At 34.2% G+C, this 19,593-nt stretch overlaps 1 protein-coding gene and 3 pseudogenes across 1 annotated transcript; 2 read left to right on the top strand and 2 right to left on the bottom strand.

Moving 5' to 3' along the window:
* The first annotated feature begins 771 nt into the window (after window positions 1-771).
* LOC146953927 (cullin-3A-like) lies at window positions 772-4,783 on the top strand. The gene is made up of 3 exons (XM_085712600.1): window positions 772-956; window positions 1,342-2,154; window positions 3,553-4,783. Exons 1-3 carry the CDS (start codon window positions 772-774, stop codon window positions 4,781-4,783), a joined length of 2,229 nt encoding a protein of 742 aa, XP_085568726.1.
* A 3,168-nt stretch (window positions 4,784-7,951) lies between these two features.
* Window positions 7,952-9,206, bottom strand: LOC146953926 (U-box domain-containing protein 3-like; annotated as a pseudogene).
* Window positions 9,207-10,464: 1,258 nt separating this feature from the next.
* LOC146953925 (cullin-3A-like) lies at window positions 10,465-13,188 on the top strand (annotated as a pseudogene).
* Window positions 13,189-15,856: 2,668 nt separating this feature from the next.
* Window positions 15,857-18,843, bottom strand: LOC146953924 (uncharacterized; annotated as a pseudogene).
* Between the last annotated feature and the right edge of the window lie 750 nt (window positions 18,844-19,593).

The raw sequence follows: 19,593 nt of genomic DNA, 5'->3' as shown, positions 1-19,593 counted from the left end.
TGTTATCCCTTATTGTTTTGCAAATCAAATACATCCTACAACATATGTCAAGTTAAATTAATTGACCCAAACCTTTTGCAAATGCTAAAAATTAGTAAACACTAAACAGAAAACCTAGGGTTCAAAAAGTCCACGTGAATATAAATCACTACACATTTAATTTGTATGACCACTGTATTAATTGAAATTTGATATATGTGAAAATCACTTTTAGATCGAAACAAAGGAGAAAAAGACGCAAATGGGTGAATCTATGTCAAAAAATGACCTAAAACCCTTCCTCGATAAGTGAAAGAGAAGGAGAACGTAGAGAGAAATTAAAGTTTCTCTCACTGAAAAACTAGAACCGGCTGTTTTTTTGGGAGTTCTGTCTAATCTTAACAAAAAATAAAAAATCAACTTGTTTATTTTCATCATATTCTTTTTTTTCATAACTAAAAATAAATTTATGATATCCTTCCTTTAAAAAAAATAGATAAATTTCTGATAGGTTACATATGAAACCTAGACCTTAAAATTTAACTGGGCCATATTAAGTTTAGCAAACCATAATTCGGCCCAACTATTCACAACCCTAAAAACAAATACGTTTGCTTTGTGTCAAGGAAAAACATGTTTTGAAAGTAGGTCATACCTTGCAGAGACTAAATTTAACCTAGCATAGACTGTTCCAACCTTACTGTTTTCAAAGTAGGTCATACCTTGCAAAAAAAAGGGATAAAAATAAACGCAAAGCAACATTCAAGAGAGAGCTGTATTTAGAAGTAGAAGATGAGTAACAAGAAGAAGAAGAAGAATAACATTAAGAAGAAGAAGGATGTTCCGATAGAGGCTTTAAACGACATGAGTGCTGAATATGAATATGGTGACAAGGCTTGGAACATTCTGGAACATGCAATACGTAGGATATACAATCACAAAGCCAGGAATATTCTCAGTTTTGAAGAGCTTTACAGGTTCTTTCTCATCAATGTCATTTGTGTTCATTGTGCCTGTCTTTTAAGATATGTAGTTGCAGTAGTTATCATTGGATTTAGGGTTTTTTAAATGATCAAATTGGTGCCTACTAAAACAAATTTTCATAAGTATTTGGAATCACGTAGGAAAACTGATAATGATGATGATATGTCTATAGTTTTTAGCTTATTTTCATAATTTAGTATTTGGATTTAGGGTTGTATTCGTATGATAATGATGATGATTATACGTTCTTTCTATGTAAATTTTGCTACGGAAATGTTTACGTAAATGAATGTTGTATTTTTTCACCTTTCCATAATTCCGTGTGAGCTACAAATTTCATGTTTCTAATATTTTATTGTCTATATTTTGTGGATTCAGAAATGCTTGCAATATGACTTTTCACGGTTTTGGGGAGAAGCTATACTCTGGGCTGGTTGCCACCATGACTTCTCATCTCAAAGAGATGGCTACATCTGTTGCAGCCACTCAAAGAAGTTCCTTTCTGAAAGAATTAAACAGAAAATGGAATGATCACAGCAAGGCATTACAAAAGATTAGAGACATTTTCATGCACGTGGATAGGACTTATATCGCAACGACCAACAAGACACCTGTTTATGAACTTGGTCTGAAACTGTGGAGAGAAAATGTTATTTATTCAAACCAGATAAGGACTCGATTGTCGAATATGCTTTTGGAATTAGTATGCAAGGACTATGCTGGGGAAGTTGTTAAAAGAAAACTGATTAGAGATATAACGAATATGCTAATGGATTTAGGTCCTTCCGTTTATCTGCAAGAATTTGAGAATCCTTTTCTGCAAGTTTCAGCTGAGTTCTACCGGGCTGAATCACAGAAATTGATTGAGTGCTGTGATTGTGGGGATTATCTCAAGAAGGCTGAGATGCGCATGAATGAGGAAATTGATAGAGTGAGCCACTTCTTGGACCTTAGCACTCAAAAGAAGATTATTATTGTGGTGGAGAAGGAGATGATCGAAAATCACATGCTTAGATTAATCCATATGGAGAACTCTGGGTTAGTAAACATGATTGGTGATGATAAGTATGAAGATTTGAGTAGAATGTTTAACTTGTTCCGTCGTGTCAACGGTGGTCTCTCACAAATACGAGAAGTGATGACTTCATACATTAGAGACTACGGTAAGCAGCTTGTTACTGATCCAGAAAGGTTGAAGAATCCGGTTGAATTTGTGCAGAGGCTCTCGGATGAGAAAGATAAATTCAGCAGGATTATAAATTTGGCATTTAGTAATGGTCTGAACCTGTGGAGCGAAAATGTTATTTATTCAAACCAGTTAAAGACTCGATTGTCGAATATGCTTTTGGAATTAGTATGCAAGTACTATGCTGGGGAAGTTGTTAACAGAAAACTGATTAGAAATATAACAAATATGCTAATGGATTTAGGTCCTTCCGTTTATATGCAAGAATTTGAGAATCCTTTTCTGCAGGTTTCAGCCGAGTTCTACCGAGATGAATCACAGAAATTTATTGAGTGCTGTGATTTTGGGGATTATCTCAAGAAGGCTGAGATGCACTTGAAATTTATTGATAGAATGAGCCACTGCTTGGACCCTAGCATTGAAAAGAAGATTACTACTGTGGTGGAGAAGGAGATGATCGAAAATCAAATGCTTAGATTAATCCATATGGAGAACTCTGAGTTAGTAAACATGATTGGTGATGATAAGTATGAAGATTTGAGTAGAATGTATAACTTGTTCCGTCGTGTCAACGGTGGTCTCTCGCAAATACGAGAAGTGATGAATTCATACATTAGAGACTATGGTAAGCAGCTTGTTACTGATCCAGAAAGGTTGAAGAATCCGGTTGAATTTGTGCAGAGGCTCTTAGATGAGAAAGATAAATTCGACAGGATTATAAATTTGGCATTTAGTAACGACAAGTTGTTCCAGAAAGATTTGAATTCCTCATTTGAATTTTTCGTTAACTTGAATCCTCGTTCTCTAGAGTACATTTCACTATTTTTAGATGATAAGCTTCAAAATGGTCTAAAGGGAATTAGTGAGGATGTTGTAGAGATTACTCTTAATGGTGATGATACGTATGAAGATTTGAGTAGAATGTATAACTTGTTCCGTCATGTCAACGGTGGTCTGTCGCAAATACGAGAAGTGATGACTTCATACATTAGAGACTACGGTAAGCAGCTTGTTACTGATCCAGAAAGGTTGAAGAATCCGGTTGAATTTGTGCAGAGGCTCTTAGATGAGAAAGATAAATTCGACAGGATTATAAATTTGGCATTTAGCAATGACAAGTTGTTCCAGAAAGATTTGAATTCCTCATTTGAATTTTTCGTTAACTTGAATCCTCGTTCTCTAGAGTACATTTCACTATTTTTAGATGATAAGCTTCAAAATGGTCTAAAGGGAATTAGTGAGGATGTTGTAGTGATTACTCTCAATGGTGATGATACGTATGGAGATTTGAGTAGAATGTATAACTTGTTCCGTCATGTCAACGGTGGTCTCTCGCAAATACGAGAAGTGATGACTTCATACATTAGAGACTATGGTAAGCAGCTTGTTACTGATCCAGAAAGGTTGAAGAATCCGGTTGAATTTGTGCAGAGGCTCTTAGATGAGAAAGATAAATTCGACAGGATTATAAATTTGGCATTTAGTAATGACAAGTTGTTCCAGAAAGATTTGAATTCCTCATTTGAATTTTTCATTAACTTGAATCCTCGTTCTCCAGAGTACATTTCACTATTTTTAGACGATAAGCTTCAAAATGGTCTAAAGGGAATTAGTGAGGATGTTGTAGAGATTATTCTTAACAAGGTTATGGTTTTATTCCGTTATTTGCAGGAAAAAGATGTGTTTGAGAAGTATTACAAACAGCACCTTGCAAAGCGGCTTTTGTCTGGAAAAAAAGTTTCTCATGATGCTGAGAGGAGACTCATAGTTAAGCTGAAGACAGAATGTGGATACGAATTTACTGCAAAATTAGAGGGCATGTTTACAGACATGAAAACATCTCTAGACCCGATGAAGAGCTTTTACGCCAGCCACCCTGAGTTAGGTGATGCCGATGGTGCTACACTTACTGTGCAGGTTCTGACAGCAGGGTCTTGGCCAACTCAATCTAGTGTAACATGTAACATTCCGACTGAAATGATAGTACTTTGCGAGAAATTTCTGTTATATTACCTCAGCAACTATACCGGCAGGAAATTGTCGTGGCAAACTAATATGGGCACAGCAGACTTAAAAGCAACTTTTGGGAATGGTCAGAAACATGAGTTAAATGTTTCTACCTATCAAATGTGTGTACTCATGCTCTTTAATAATGCTGATAGATTAAGCTACAAGGAAATTGAGCAAGCTATTGACATTCCTGCTTCAGATTTGAAGATGTGCCTGCAATCTTTGGCTTTGGTTAAGGGTAGAGATGTCCTAAGGAAGGAGCCTATGAATGAATATGTTAGTGAGATTGATGCATTCTTTGTTAATGACAAGTTCAGTAGCAAATTGTATAAGGTAAAAATAGGAAGTGTAGTTGCTGAAACGGAACCTGAACCGGAGAAACTGAAAACTCAAGAAAGAAGTGAGGAGGAGCGGAGGCCGCAGATTGAGGCTTCAATAGTGAGGATTATGAAATCTAGGAAGAAACTGGAACACAAGAATCTTGTAGCTGAAGTAACAAAGCAATTGCAGTCTCGATTCCTTGCAAATCCAACGGAGGTAAAGAAACGGATTGAGTCTCTAATTGAGAGGGAGTTTTTGGAGAGAGATAACAGTGACAGAAAATTATATCGTTATTTTGCTTAGAATTGTTATGAATGTTTTTATTCAGTAGGGTTATTACAGTGGCTAGTGAAACTGTTTTGATGTATCGATACTTAAATTCTTTAGTAGCACGGGCTTTACCTAACAATTGTTCAAGTGTTACTAAATTTAATTAGTAACAATTTTTCTGATTTAGTTACAATTTTCAAGTGTTACTAAATGTCATTATTGTATCCATACTTAAATGCTTGCTCTTTGTGTAAATGTTACTGCATAGCTTTCCACTTGGCTAACGAGAGTGCCTTACTTATAAGGGACTTGGTTGCTTGTTATTGCTGACTTTATCTACCATCTTGTCTCACCAAGTTAACATTTAACTTGTCTAAGCTGTAGTATAGTAGATTATATGAAAAGTCTCGCATCACTTATCTGTTAGAATTAGATTTTTTCTTAATGATAAGCAATACTTTCCAACCACAACCCACCCACCCTCTAACCAGTTGTTAGATTACTAATTTAGTCTCTAATTAGTTATAATCGTCTCAATTATCAGCAAATCTGGACAATTTTTATACTCTTTATGTGCCATAATAACTATCAAATTTGATCATTTTACGTAGATGACAAAAGAAATTGGTGATTTTATTAAATTAACCTTATTAAACATTGATATTTTCATTATAACAAATAAAAAATGAAAAATAATAAGTTGAGAGTGATGCAACTGGTATTAAGGGTTAAATATATTTTTGATCTCTATAAATATTTTAACTTTTCAATTTAGTTCGTCTAAAAATATTCTTCGACTTTTAGAACCCCAAGAGTATTTCATCATCTATAAATATTTTAACTTTTCAATTTAGTTCGTCTAAAAATATTCTTCGACTTTTAGAACCCCAAAAGTATTTCATCATCACTTTTGGTCCATCCTTTTAAAATAGATCATGTATAGACTTCATATTTTTGAATGACATTTTGCATAAATGTTTAGAATATTTTATGAATCTCTTCCAAAAAAAAAATAGAATATTTTAACAAAACATGGAATAAAGATGAACTTTTATGTTTTTGGCGCTTAAAAATTTATATTTAATTCATGTATACTTAAAAAATTCTAATTTTTAAGGAGAGATTCTTAAAATATTCTACACATTTATGCAAAATTTCATTCAAAATATTAAGGTTTCACATGAGTTTCCTTGAAAATAAAGACCAAAAGCGATGATAGAAAATTTTTGGCCGACCAAAAATCAAAGGAAAATTTTAGAGGAACTAAAACCGAAAGTTGATATATTTATAGAAAACAAAATCATATCTAACCCATTTATTAAAGGGTTTGAGGTAACTTTTTATCTTGCTAGGGAGAATATCTTAAAAAAATAACTAATTACTCTATTTCTTAATACCACATTTGTAAGTTTAAATTACATTCTCTTCCCCGCTTTCAAAAATAGAGAAAAAAATATATCTTTTACGATCAATCAATGTTCCATTTGTAATTACTCTCATGGATCCATATCTTGCACAGTAAGTTGAAGCTTGATCCCACGCTAATTAAAGACGACATAGTTTACAACATAGTTTGACAACAGTCATACAACATCAAATTTGAGATTGAAATTTTCAAAGTATGAGAGGAACATGTACCACATCTAATGACTTAATACATTAAACTTGATACCCGACTAAAAATTATCGATACATGTTGAGAGGAAGAATTATCGATACAACATTGGCTGCCAGTACTGCCTTAATTAAACCTGTCTCAAACTTGCAAATGCCAAAATGAGCACACAATGCTGGCATACGGAAGTAATGAGATGCGTCAGGAAGCTGTTGCTAACTCGAGTCGTTCCCCTTCTCCATCAATAAAGAAATCAATTCCATCATCATAGGAAAGATTCTCAAGGATTTCAAAGTATTTAATGGTAATGAACGCCCATGGCCTGCGAGAGAACATTAAATCTAGAACAAGAAGAAATATTCTCAAGGATTTCATAGCATTTAACGGTAATGAACACCTGTGTCCCGAGAGAGAATATTAAATCTAGAACAAAAAGAAATATTCTCAAGGATTTCATAGCATTTAATGGTGCATAGTAGTACACCAATATGAGAAATCGAATGTATACCATGAAAAGAAGAATTTATATGAACATCGCCATGAACTAAAATAGAATGTCTTGCTACCTTGAATCAAGCAATCAACAAGTGCTTTATACCAGCCAAACTTAGCAGCACAAAAAACATTATCTTCATTTATTTCGAAAAGCTCCCTCAAAATATTTTCTGTAATCCCAGTTTAAACACTTACAGGTCCCTTTACAATGGTAACAAGGACAATAACTGCGCTGAGATGCTCGGAAAGCCTTTTGCAGTAACTTCTGTTCCATCAAGATCAATCTTGAAGCAACACATATAGCTAATCAATTGCTTCCTTTAAAATTCTATAATCATTATGTGAGCAGGAAATAATGTCACCTCATCCTTGATATTCAACCACTTTTTCCTATAAAATATTATGCAAGTGTTGAGTTTAAATTGTATTCATGATTTTGCAGGTATATAAATAAAATATTTAGCCTCATGAATAGATTTCTCCTCAACCCTTATGAACAAAATGAGAGCAGCCTCAACATAAAAATTGGTACCATGGAGGCAATGAACTAATATACAACTGATAACTTCTCCAAAAATATTATGCTAAAGAATTTTTCTGCCCAAGTGCTTTCTATTCATTCCTGTAAATCATAAACTACTATATTTTGCTCCCTCAATTTCAAGAATTTTCACTTTTTAACCCAAAAGGAAATCAAAAGATTAAACTTGTTTAAACTAAGGGTTGAAGGAGTTTATGGAGTTAAGGATCAGGGTTTGAACCCTGGTAAAGGAGAAAATATTAATATAACAACTAATTATTATTAACAAAAAAATCCTCAAAATTGAGGGACCAAAGGCATAGTTAAAAAACTGCAGCGGCAAAAACTGCAAAAAGTAATATGTGGGAACTAAATTCGTGAAAAATAAAATAAGGGGATCAAAACAGTATTTAAGCAAACAATAAATAAATAGCAGAAGGCTGCGTACGCATAGGTACAGCATGTGAAAACTTTTATGCTCAGCTTACATGAAAAATAAAGCTCGCTTTACTATGTTTTTGCATGCGTAGAACATCATATTTTAGACTTCCCAAGGAAAGAGATTGTAATATCAGTCCTTGTTAATTGAGTTCTATCTTATGAGAGCCTGTATCTTGCTCAAGGACTCTTTCAACATTAGGTCAAAATTGGATGATAAGTTTTCCCTGGTTAACTTTATTTTAAAGCAGTAATTAAGTTCTCTACACTCTACTATGGATACTCTTAACTGAATGTTCGACCTAAAGGTAGTATATTCAAGAACCTCTTTCGTTTTCGGGTCAGTCATGTTGCCATCATCAAACCAAACTTCGATGGAAGATCTCTCACATATAGTGCCATTGCAAAGACTGACAGGATCTACCATTACAGCTCCAGTTAAAGAAAAGAGGAAGGAATTAAGTGGTGGAATATATTTTTCCCTCGAACAATATCGTTCGATTACCTAAACCCTTATAAAGTATTTCTCCTTAACTTTCTTCATAATCCGTTGCAGCATCAGCTTGAGAGAGTAGCAAAATGATCTGCTCCAAAAAATCTACCTTCTACTCTTTCTTTCCTGTTTGCAGCTTCTTCTTTTTCCCACCTAATGCTGGCTAGATCTTTGCTGATCTCCGATGGCTCCACTGGCACCCCAACTGCCCCTGCTATCTCCTCAAGCATATTGTTCTTAAAAGCATAATCCAATTTTTGCTCCTTAATTCCATGGTTCTATTTATCAACAATGTCGAGCTGAGATTGTGAAGCCTCAACTTGACCCTTTGCATCTCGCTCTGCAGTCTGTTGACTTGATCAGAAATTCTTGATAGGACTTCAGTATTTGCGAGAGACAGTGCGGCCAGAGACCTTCCAATATCCCAAATAATTTGTTCAACTTTCGTTACTAAGTATTGACACTTCAGCCACGATTCCTGTAATTCTCGACCAAATTACTTGCCTTTTTTACATCTGATTCAAGAGACTCCAGCGCGACCCTTGCGCTAGAGACTCATTCAATTCTTGAAGCTGTAATTCATTTAGGACTAATGCAATATCAAGGTGTTTTGAAAGGACATTAAACTTTCGATATCAATAAGAACATTAATTTCTGCATTGGCAATTCTTTGAATATTTTACTCTAACCAAATTTCTATTGCACAGAGGATGGAAGTTGAAGACACAACACCAGAAATTTGCTTTCCTTTTTCCAATCCAATTCTTTTCAATCAATCCTTGTATAGAGCATAAAAGTTTTCTTCCTCAGCTCATTATTTCTAGAACATGCCATTGAACCGAAAGAAGGAAATGATAGAGACTAATCGAGAATCAGTCAGACTAACATATATCATGCCAGATATACCAGTAACGTTAGTGATTCTTTTTCGCTTTTCTACCTTTCGAAGAAATTAACTTAAAAATTCCAAAATCCACTAAAGTCCGAATAATCAATTCAAACTTTAACTGTGAAGTAAATTTAAAATTGTTATTCAGGCAAACAATAACAATGTTATAGCACAGCTATTCGACAACATTTTGTACTAAATAGTGTATGGTAGAACAATAGCATTTTCTTTAAATTCCGCTAGGCTATATAGCAGCTATAATCGCTATTGAACAACACTGGTCAATAGTAACCATAATTCAACAAGAACGTTCTCACCATCAACCTGTTCATGCAATGTAGAATTGATTCCTCATTCCATCATGAAATTGTTATCATTGACTCGTTTACTTAACAATATGTTCAATTTTCTTCAGTGAAATTTCATAACAAAAATTGAATGAAGAAACTATTGAAAGAAGTCAACATTCGTAGCAGACACTATCCATTACAAACGCTTATTATTTCCTAACCGTATTGAGTACTCATGTCAAACAAAAACTATTCTCCAATTTTTATGAGCCACCTCCAAGGTTTGGTTGATATAGCTTCAAAAAAAAAAATGCTTTAGTTTTGCTTTGTTTTCAAAAAAAATGATACTTTCCTGTATTTTGCTTTGTTCTTCTTTGCACGCCTTGTGCTAGAGAGTAGAGCTCTCCCTTTCACAATACTTGTCGCTCTGGAGAATAATTTTGTTTCACATTACTTGTCACTTTTAAGTTTCAATACAACATTAATTATTGGTTTGTCAATAATACCCTTACTTATTTATTCTAGAGAGAAATAATAGAATGAAATAATAAATGGATAAGTGTATTATAGAAAATAACACATAGAATTTTATTAAAAATAACAAAATTTATTTCATTTTTTGGTATGTGTAAATTTCTCAAAAGCGACAAGTTTTTTTTGAATCGTCAAAAGTGACAAGTATTATGAAAGGGAGGGAGTACATATCAAACCTAGACCTTAAATTTTAACTGGGCCATACTTAAGTTTAGCAAACCATAATTCAGCCCAACTATTCACAACCCTAATAACAAACACGTTGCTTTGTGTCAAGGAATATTATGTTTTGAAAGTAGGTCATACCTTGCAGAGACTAATTTAACCTAGCATAGACTGTTCCAACCTTACTGTTTTCAAAGTAGGTCATACCTTGCAAAAAAGGGATAAAAATAAACGCAAAGCAACGTTCAAGAGAGAGTTGTATTTAGAAGTAGAAGATGAGTAACAAGAAGAAGAAGAATAAGATCAAAAAGAAGAAGGACTTTCGGATAGAGGCTTGCATGAGTCCTGAATATGGTGACAAGGCTTGGAACATTCTGGAAGATGCAATTTGTCGGATATACAATAACAACGCTAGGAATATTCTCAGTTTTAAAGAGCTTTACAGGTTCTTCCTCATCATTCTCATATGTTGTTTAGGGTTTAGGGTTTTACCTGTTTTTTATGATATGTAGTTGCAGTAGTTATCATTGGATTTAGGGTTTTTTAAACGATCAAATTGGTGCCTACTAAAACAAATTTTCATAAGTATTTGGAATCACTTAAGAAAATTGATAATGATGATGATGTGTCTACAATTTTTAGCTTATTTTCATAATTAATTTCCTCCAAATCATTCACTTTCCTTATTGTCTTCTCCCTTATTTATTTGTTGGTAAAGTCTGAAATAGCGAAGCGCATATAATTATATGATCCTTCTATAAAAAATTTGCCATGGACATGTTTACGTAAATAACCTTTGTATTTTTTCACCTTTTTCCATAATTCCATGTGAGCTACAAATTTCATGTTTCTAATATTTTATTGTCTTTATGGTCTAATATTTTATTGTCTATATTTTGTGGATTCAGAAATGCTCGCAATATGATTTTTCACAATGACTTCTCATCTCAAAGAGATGGCTACATCTGTTGCAGCCACTCAAAGAAGTTCCTTTCTGAAAGAATTAAACAGAAAATGGAACGATCACAACAAGGCATTACGAAAAATTAGAGACATTCTAATGCACGCGGATAAGACTTATATCCCAATGACCAATAAGACACCTGTTTATGAACTTGGTCTGAACCTGTGGAGAGAAAATGTTATTTATTCAAACCAGATAAGGACTCGATTGTCGAATACGCTTTTGGAATTAGTATGCAAGGATTATGCTGGGGAAGTTGTTAATAGAAAACTGATTAGAAATATAAAGAATATGCTAATGGATTTAGGTCCTTCCGTTTATGAGCAAGAATTTGAGAATCATTTTCTGCAAATTTCAGCTGAGTTCTACCGGGCTAAAGCACAGAAAATTATTGAGTGCTGTGATTGTGGGGATTATCTCTATATGCGCTTGAAATTTATTGATAGAGTGAGCCGCTACTTGGACCCTAGCACTATTGTGGCGGAGAAGGAGATGATTGAAAATCACATGATTAGATTAATCCATATGGAGAACTCTGTGTTAGTAAACATGATTGGTGATGATAAGTATGAAGGTTTGAGTAGAATGTATAACTTGTTCCGTCGTGTTAACGGTGGTCTCTCGCAAATACGAGAAGTGATGACTTCATACATTAGAGACTATGGTAAGCAGCTTGTTACTGATCCAGAAAGCTTGAAGAATCCGGTTGAATTTGTGCAGAGGCTTTTAGATGAGAAAGATAAATTCGACAGGATTATAAATTTGGCATTTAGTAATGACAAGTTGTTCAAGAAAGATTTGAATTCCTCATTTGAATTTTTCATTAACTTGAATCCTCGTTCTCCAAAGTACATTTCACTATTTTTAAGCGATAAGCTTCAAAATGGTCTAAAGGGAATTAGTGAGGATGTTGTAGAGATTACTCTTAACAAGGTTATGGTTTTATTCCGTTATTTGCAGGAAAAAGATGTGTTTGAGAAGTATTACAAACAGCACCTTGCAAAGCGGCTTTTGTCTGGAAAAAAAGTTTCTCATGATGCCGAGAGGAGTCTCATAGTTAAGCTGAAGACAGAATGTGGATACCAATTTACTGCAAAATTAGAGGGCATGTTTACAGACATGAAAACATCTCTAGACCCGATGAAGAGCTTTTACGCCAGCCACCCTGAGTTAGGTGATGCCGATGGTGCTACACTTACTGTGCAGGTTCTGACAGCAGGGTCTTGGCCAACTCAATCTAGTGTAACATGTAACATTCCGAATGATATGATAGTACTTTGCGAGAAATTTCTGTTATATTACCTCAGCAACTATACCGGCAGGAAATTGTCGTGGCAAACTAATATGGGCACAGCAGACTTAAAAGCAACTTTTGGGAATGGTCAGAAACATGAGTTAAATGTTTCTACGTATCAAATGTGTGTACTCATGCTCTTTAATAATGCTGATAGATTAAGCTACAAGGAAATTGAGAAAGCTACTGACATTCCAGCTTCAGATTTGAAGAGGTGCTTGCAATCTTTGGCTTTGGTTAAGGGTAGAGATGTCCTAAGGAAGGAGCCTATGAATGAATATGTTAGTGAGATTGATGCATTCTTTGTTAATGACAAGTTCAGTAGCAAATTGTATAAGGTAAAAATAGGAAGTGTAGTTGCTGAAACGGAACCTGAACCGGAGAAACTGAAAACTCAAGAAAGAGTTGAGGAGGAGCGGAGGCCGCAGATTGAGGCTTCAATAGTGAGGATTATGAAATCTAGGAAGAAACTGGAACACAAGAATCTTGTAGCTGAAGTAACAAAGCAATTGCGGTCTCGATTCCTTGCAAATCCAACGGAGGTAAAGAAACGGATTGAGTCTCTAATTGAGAGGGAGTTTTTGGAGAGAGATAACAGTGACAGAAAATTGTATCGATATTCTGCTTAGAATTGGTATGATTGTTTATTCAGTAGGGTTATTACAGTGGCTAGTGAAACTGTTTTGATGTATCGATACTTAAATTATTTATTAACACAGTCTTTACCTAACAATTGTTCAAGTGTTACTAAATTTAATTAGTAACATTTTTTCTGATTTAGTTACAATTTTCAAGTGTTACTAAATGTCATTATTGTAGTATCCATACTTAAATGCTTGCTCTTTGTGTAAATGTTACTGCTTAGCTTTCCACTTGGCTAACGAGAGTGCCTTACTTATAAGGGACTTGGTTGCTTGTTATTGCTGAATTTATCTACCATCTTGTCTCACCAAGTTAACATTGAACTTGTCTAAGCTGTAATATAGTAGATTATATGAAAAGTCTCGCATCACTTATCTATTAGAATTAGATTTTGGCTTAATGATAAGCAATACTTTCCAACCCACCCTCCCTCTAACCAGTTGTTAGATTACTAATTTAGTCTCTAATTAGTTATAATCGTCTCAATTATCAGCAAATCTGGACAATTTTTATACTCTTTATGTACCATAATAACTATCAAATTTGATCATTTTACATTGATGACAAAAGAAATTGGTGATTTTACTAAATTACCCTTATTAAACATTGATATATTTTCATTATAACAAATAAAAAATGAAAAATAATAAGTTGAGAGTGATGCAACTGGTATTAAGGGTTAAATATATTTTTGATCTCTATAAATATTTTAACTTTTCAATTTAGTTCGTCTAAAAATATTCTTCGACTTTTAGAACCCCAAAAGTATTTCATCATCACTTTTGGTCCATCCTTTTAAAATAGATCATGTATAGACTTCATATTTTTGAATGACATTTTGCATAAATGTTCAGAATATTTTATGAATCTCTTCCAAAAAAAATAGAATATTTTAACAGAACATAAAGATGAACTTTTATGTTTTTGGCGCTTAAAAATTTATATTTAATTCATGTATACTTAAAAAATTCTAATTTTTTTAGGAGAGATTCTTAAAATATTCTACACTTTTTTTTTATAAGCCAAGAGCAAATTGACATCAAAAGGAAAAGGGTAACGCCAACTAAGCTGGTACGCTACTCTAATCTTGTGTCAATTACTCATATATATTATTAAAAAAAGGGAAAAATTACAAATAAAATAAAATTGGGGGGACATAAACCTATCCCAATAAAACCACACAAGTGTGTCAGTCGACCCCAAACGGGTAATACAGAAATTAAAACAACGCACAAGTGTATCAACCTCTAATTAATCCTATTAAAGGTCTTCTATGCGGTGATTGAACCCTCAGTCAACACGGAGGCAATTCATGTACCATCAACTCCCTGCAATAATGGCAGCAAGCTACACGACCCTTTCGAGCCCTACAGTCCAATCCAAACAAAATGAATGGTGAATCTTAAACTGGCGTATGAATCATCTGCCAACGCAGAAACAATTCAAGATCCATCAACTCCCTGCAAAACCACAACAAGCTAGAATCGCCCCTTTCGAGGAGGAACCAAAGTAACCAAAACAGGCCTAATTATAATCAAACCCAACTTTTTGAGAAACGGTGTATGAATCATCTGTCAACACAGAAAGATTCACGAACCAATAGCCCCTGTCATTAAAAATACAGCAGCTTTACCAGCCCATTCGAGCTCAAATCCATCTGAATTCTCCGACATAAGCAGTCGAACGACATACTGGACGTAATTAAAACAGGTTGACCCAGATCAACGAGAATCCATACCAAACTTGCCACGACATGCACCGAGTTCGCATCAGATCGCACAACACAGCCACGTCTTAACGACCACAACAAACAGATTACATCGCTACTGTGGAGACCAGCAGCGGCGCAACCCGCAACCACCGCCGTGAAGGAGGCGGTGGCTGTCAAACCCAGGACTAGATCGAAACCCAGAGAGTCTCCGGCACCAACCAAAAGATCCAGACAAAACCGACGACGAAAACGACGGCGGAAAGAGGCTAGATCCGTTGCTGGTACGGCGGAGGAAAAATGGAGAAAACGATCCAGACAGGGTGAATCGGTGGTGCGGAGAAATGATCTCATCGCACCACCGCATGAAAAGGCTACATCTGAACTGTTTGGGTTGATGGAGGCGTGGTGGTTTGGAAACGCAGAAACAGGAGTGTACGGCGGTAGGGGAGAGAACGAAATAAAAGAAAGAAAGGAAGAAAGAAAAGCCTTCCACCCTAACAATAAACCGAAAACCGTTAAAATATTCTACACATTTATGCAAAATTTCATTCAAAATATTAAGGTTTCACATGAGTTTCCTTGAAAATAAAGACCAAAAGCGATGATAGAAAATTTTTGGCCGACCAAAAATCAAAGGAAAATTTTAGAGGAACTAAAACCGAAAGTTGATATATTTATAGAAAACAAAATCTTATCTAATTCATTTATTAAAGGGTTTGAGGTAACATTTTATCTTGCTAGGGAGAATATCTTAAAAAAATAACTAATTACTCTATTTCTTAATACTACATTTGTAAGTTTGAATTACATTCTCTTCCCCGCTTTCAAAAATAGAGAAAAAAATATATCTTTTACGATCAATCAATGTTCCATTTGTAATTACTCTCATGGATCCATATCTTGCACTGTAAGTTGAAGCTTGATCCCACGCTAAAGACGACATAGTTTGACAACAGTCATACAACATCAAATTTGAGATTGAAATTTTCAAAGTATGAGAGGAACATGTACCACATCTAATGACTTAATAGATTAAACTCGATACCCGACTAAAAATTATCGATACATGTTGAGAGGAAAAATTATCGATACAACATTGGCTGCCAGTGCTGCCTTAATTAAACCTGTCTCAAACTTGCAAATGCCAAAAAGAGCACACAATGCTGGCATACGGAAGTAGTGGGATGCGTCAGGAAGCTGTTGCTAACTCGAGTCGTTCCCCTTCTCCATCAATAAAGAAATCAATTCCATCATCGAAGCAAAGATTCTCAAGGATTTCAAAGTATTTAATGGTAATGAACGCCCGTGTCCTGCGAGTGAACATTAAATCTAGAACAAGAAGAAATATTCTCAAGGATTTCATAGCATTTAACGGTAATGAACACCTGTGTCCCGAGAGAGAATATTAAATCTAGAACAAAAAGAAATATTCTCAAGGATTTCATAGCATTTAATGGTAATGAACGCCCGTGTCCTGCGAGAGAACATTAAATCTATCACAAGAGGGACACCGCCATATGCAGCAATAATTCCCTTATTGGCATGAACACCAACTAGTTTCACCAAGGCTAATAATGACAACTAGCATTTCTAGCAGAGGAGGTATAACTTCTAGCTCACCGAGGAGTTTCGAGTTTGATTCTTACAAATCCAAATTAATTATGGCTTATGCCGTTGACATTCTTTATTTGGTGCATAGTAGTACACCAATATGAGAAATCTAATGTATACCATGAAAAGAAGAATTTATATGAACATCGCCATGAACTAAAATAGAATGTCTTGCTACCTTGAATCATGCAATCAACAAGTGCTTTATACCAGCCAAACTTAGCAGCACAAAAAACATTATCGTCATTTATTTCGAAAAGCTCCCTCAAAATATTTTCTGTAATCCCAGTTGAAACACTTACAGGTCCCTTTACAATGGTAACAAGGACAATAACTGCGCTGAGATGCTCGGAAAGCCTTTTGCAGTAACTTCTGTTCCATCAAGATCAATCTTGAAGCAACACATATAGCTAATCAATTGCTTCCTAGCTTTAAAATTCTATAATCATTATGTGAGCAGGAAATAATGTCACCTCATCCTTGATATTCAACCACTTTTTCCTATAAAATATTATGCAAGTGTTGAGTTTAAATTGTATTCATGATTGCAGGTATATAAATAAAATATTTAGCCTCATGAATAGATTTCTCCTCAACCCTTATGAACAAAATGAGAGCAGCGTCAACATAAAAATTGGTACCATGGAGACAATGAACTAATATACAACTGATAACTTCTCCAAAAATATTATGCTAAAGAATTTTTCTGCCCAAGTGCTTTCTATTCATTCCTGTAAATCATAAACTACTATATTTTGGTCCCTCAATTTCAAGAATTATTTTCACTTTTTAACCAAAAAGGAAATCAAAAGATTAAACTTGTTTGAACTAAGGGTTGAAGGAGTTTATGGAGTTAAGGATCAGGGTTTGAACCCTGGCAAAGGAGAAAATATTAATATAACAACTTGTTGGAACATGTGTGGAAATTGAGTTAAAAGACTAAACACAAATTCCCATGTTGGGTAGAACTAGTGTTGTGTGAATTGAAAAAAGTGGAAGTCCCACATCGGATGGAACACACACATTAGTAGTGTTTATATAGTGGGGGTGTACCTCTAATTAATGGGGGTACATAAGCACTAGAGAAAAAATATATATTGATATATATTTTATTATTTGGAAATGATAAATTAAATAATTAATTTAATCATTATTAGAAAGTGCTTTCTTAGTCCCCAAGTTTTGCTAAAATATTTTGGTACATAATATAATATATTTTTGTACTAAATTTAATATATTTTAGTACTCAATTAAGATATTTTTTGTACTAGATCTAATATGTGAATTACTTAATCGCAAAGTAATATGTTACTTGTTCCCAAAGTTTCTCATATTACTTGTTCCCAAAGTTTCTCACTTATTAGTTGTGAATTTTCCCTATAAATAGAGAACTCACATAGTGCATTCCACACACCGAAAAGAATTTCATTGAGTTGTCGGGAATTCTTTTCTTCTCTTCTCCCTCCGACTTGTGTTAACAAGTTTCTTCTGCTTCTACTCCTTTATGTCCCTTTCGGTTTCAAATAGAGCGGTTACGTACCGTATCGAGTGGCTTCGATCAATCGATTGAACCATATTTTAAGAGTGTTCTTAAGACCATATATAGTCCCTTTTTCGGTTTAATGCCCCTTCGGAATTAAGAGTGGTCTTAAGTTCATAGTCCCTTCGGAATATAGAGTACTATTAAGATCATAGTCCCTTTTCGTATAACTAATGTCCCGTCGGAATTAAGAATGATCTTAACAGTATATAAATTATTTCAATAATTTTCTATTTAATGAGAAATGGTGGTATCACCATATTTGAGTGGTCGTAGTGCCATATTGATGTTTTGGAGAAGTTAAAGTTAGAATGGTGGTAACACCATATTTGAGTGGTCTCAGCACCATAATAGAATGGTAATAATACCATATTAATTTGAGTGGTTTCAATATTAAAGAGTGGTCTTAGTACCATATTTGAAGGTGTAATTCTCGAACGATTAACTACAGTGCACTAGTTAATCGAACAGTTGTAGCTGGGCTTGTTTTATCCTGGAGGCGGCGTGGTTGATAGTCTACCTTGCACAACTTTGGGTAGTGCCACGAAACGTCTTAAAGAGAGCGACCTGGTCGTGACTCAACCTAGTAACAACTTCGGTAAATAATAGAATTTGGAAATCCAAATACAATAGTTTGGAAATCCAAAAACAACAATTTTAAGACGTTTCTATCTACTATGTTTACCGAAGAAGTTACTTATTGAGGTTAAGTTGTCCCTAAATACATTAAGGATAAATCAAGCTATAGAATTACATCTTTTGACTGAAACGACGAAGTGCTTGTTGTTTCAAACAATAACACTAAAATACATGAGATATCAATGTTGATCTTATTTGATATTAAAAGCCACGGTAGCTCCATTTAATTTTGCTTGGCTTGTTTACCTTTCATATTGATTAAGAATATAACTTTTGACGATGTTAAAGAACTTTTATGCAATTACATAAAAGCATGATGAACCTATATTGGATATGAATTCATTCTTGCTATTGAAAAACCAATATATGCAGCGAACATCTTCTGTGCTAATAATTTGTTGGGATGGATTCGACCATAACATTAATGAATTGTTCTATACCATCCTGGAATAACCATTTGAAAAAATGCGCAGATTTAATATTCTTAAATTTGTGTCCTTGGTTAATTGGTTGAAGGAACTAACATGATTTTAGTTCTAAGGGAGTGCTAAAATTCGGAAGTTAGTTACTCTAAAAATAAGAAAGAATCTGAATTTCAAATTTCTATTGAATAAGACTGAGTTGATTCAGACTTAAAGAGAGACTTGTGTGCTATGCACTCTTATTGGAAAAAGATGGCATGTTCAAAATTAAAATTCTCCTTCTATTTTATTAGTTGTGTGATTTTAATATTTGACATATCAAAATTTATTGTGTGAACAAGCGTTTAATTTTAAACTTGAGTAACTTGGACTTAATTCCAACGTTATATGATTAGACAATTTTATTTATTGCAGTCAAGATATATGAACCAAAAGTTCATATAAATCAGAATTTAGAGAATTGAATCTCTAAACATGATAAATTATGATATGTGTTAATTTGATGACACATAAATTAGAAATGATAAAATGATATTTTTATCATATTTATTGATGACTGTGAATTTTGGAAAATAAAATTG

The sequence above is a fragment of the Medicago sativa genome, chromosome 1, assembly GCF_051527215.1.
Source record: "Medicago sativa cultivar Bolivia chromosome 1, Bolivia_mono, whole genome shotgun sequence".
Classification (NCBI taxonomy): Eukaryota; Viridiplantae; Streptophyta; class Magnoliopsida; order Fabales; family Fabaceae; genus Medicago; species Medicago sativa.
This window is presented reverse-complemented; position numbering and strand designations above follow the sequence as displayed.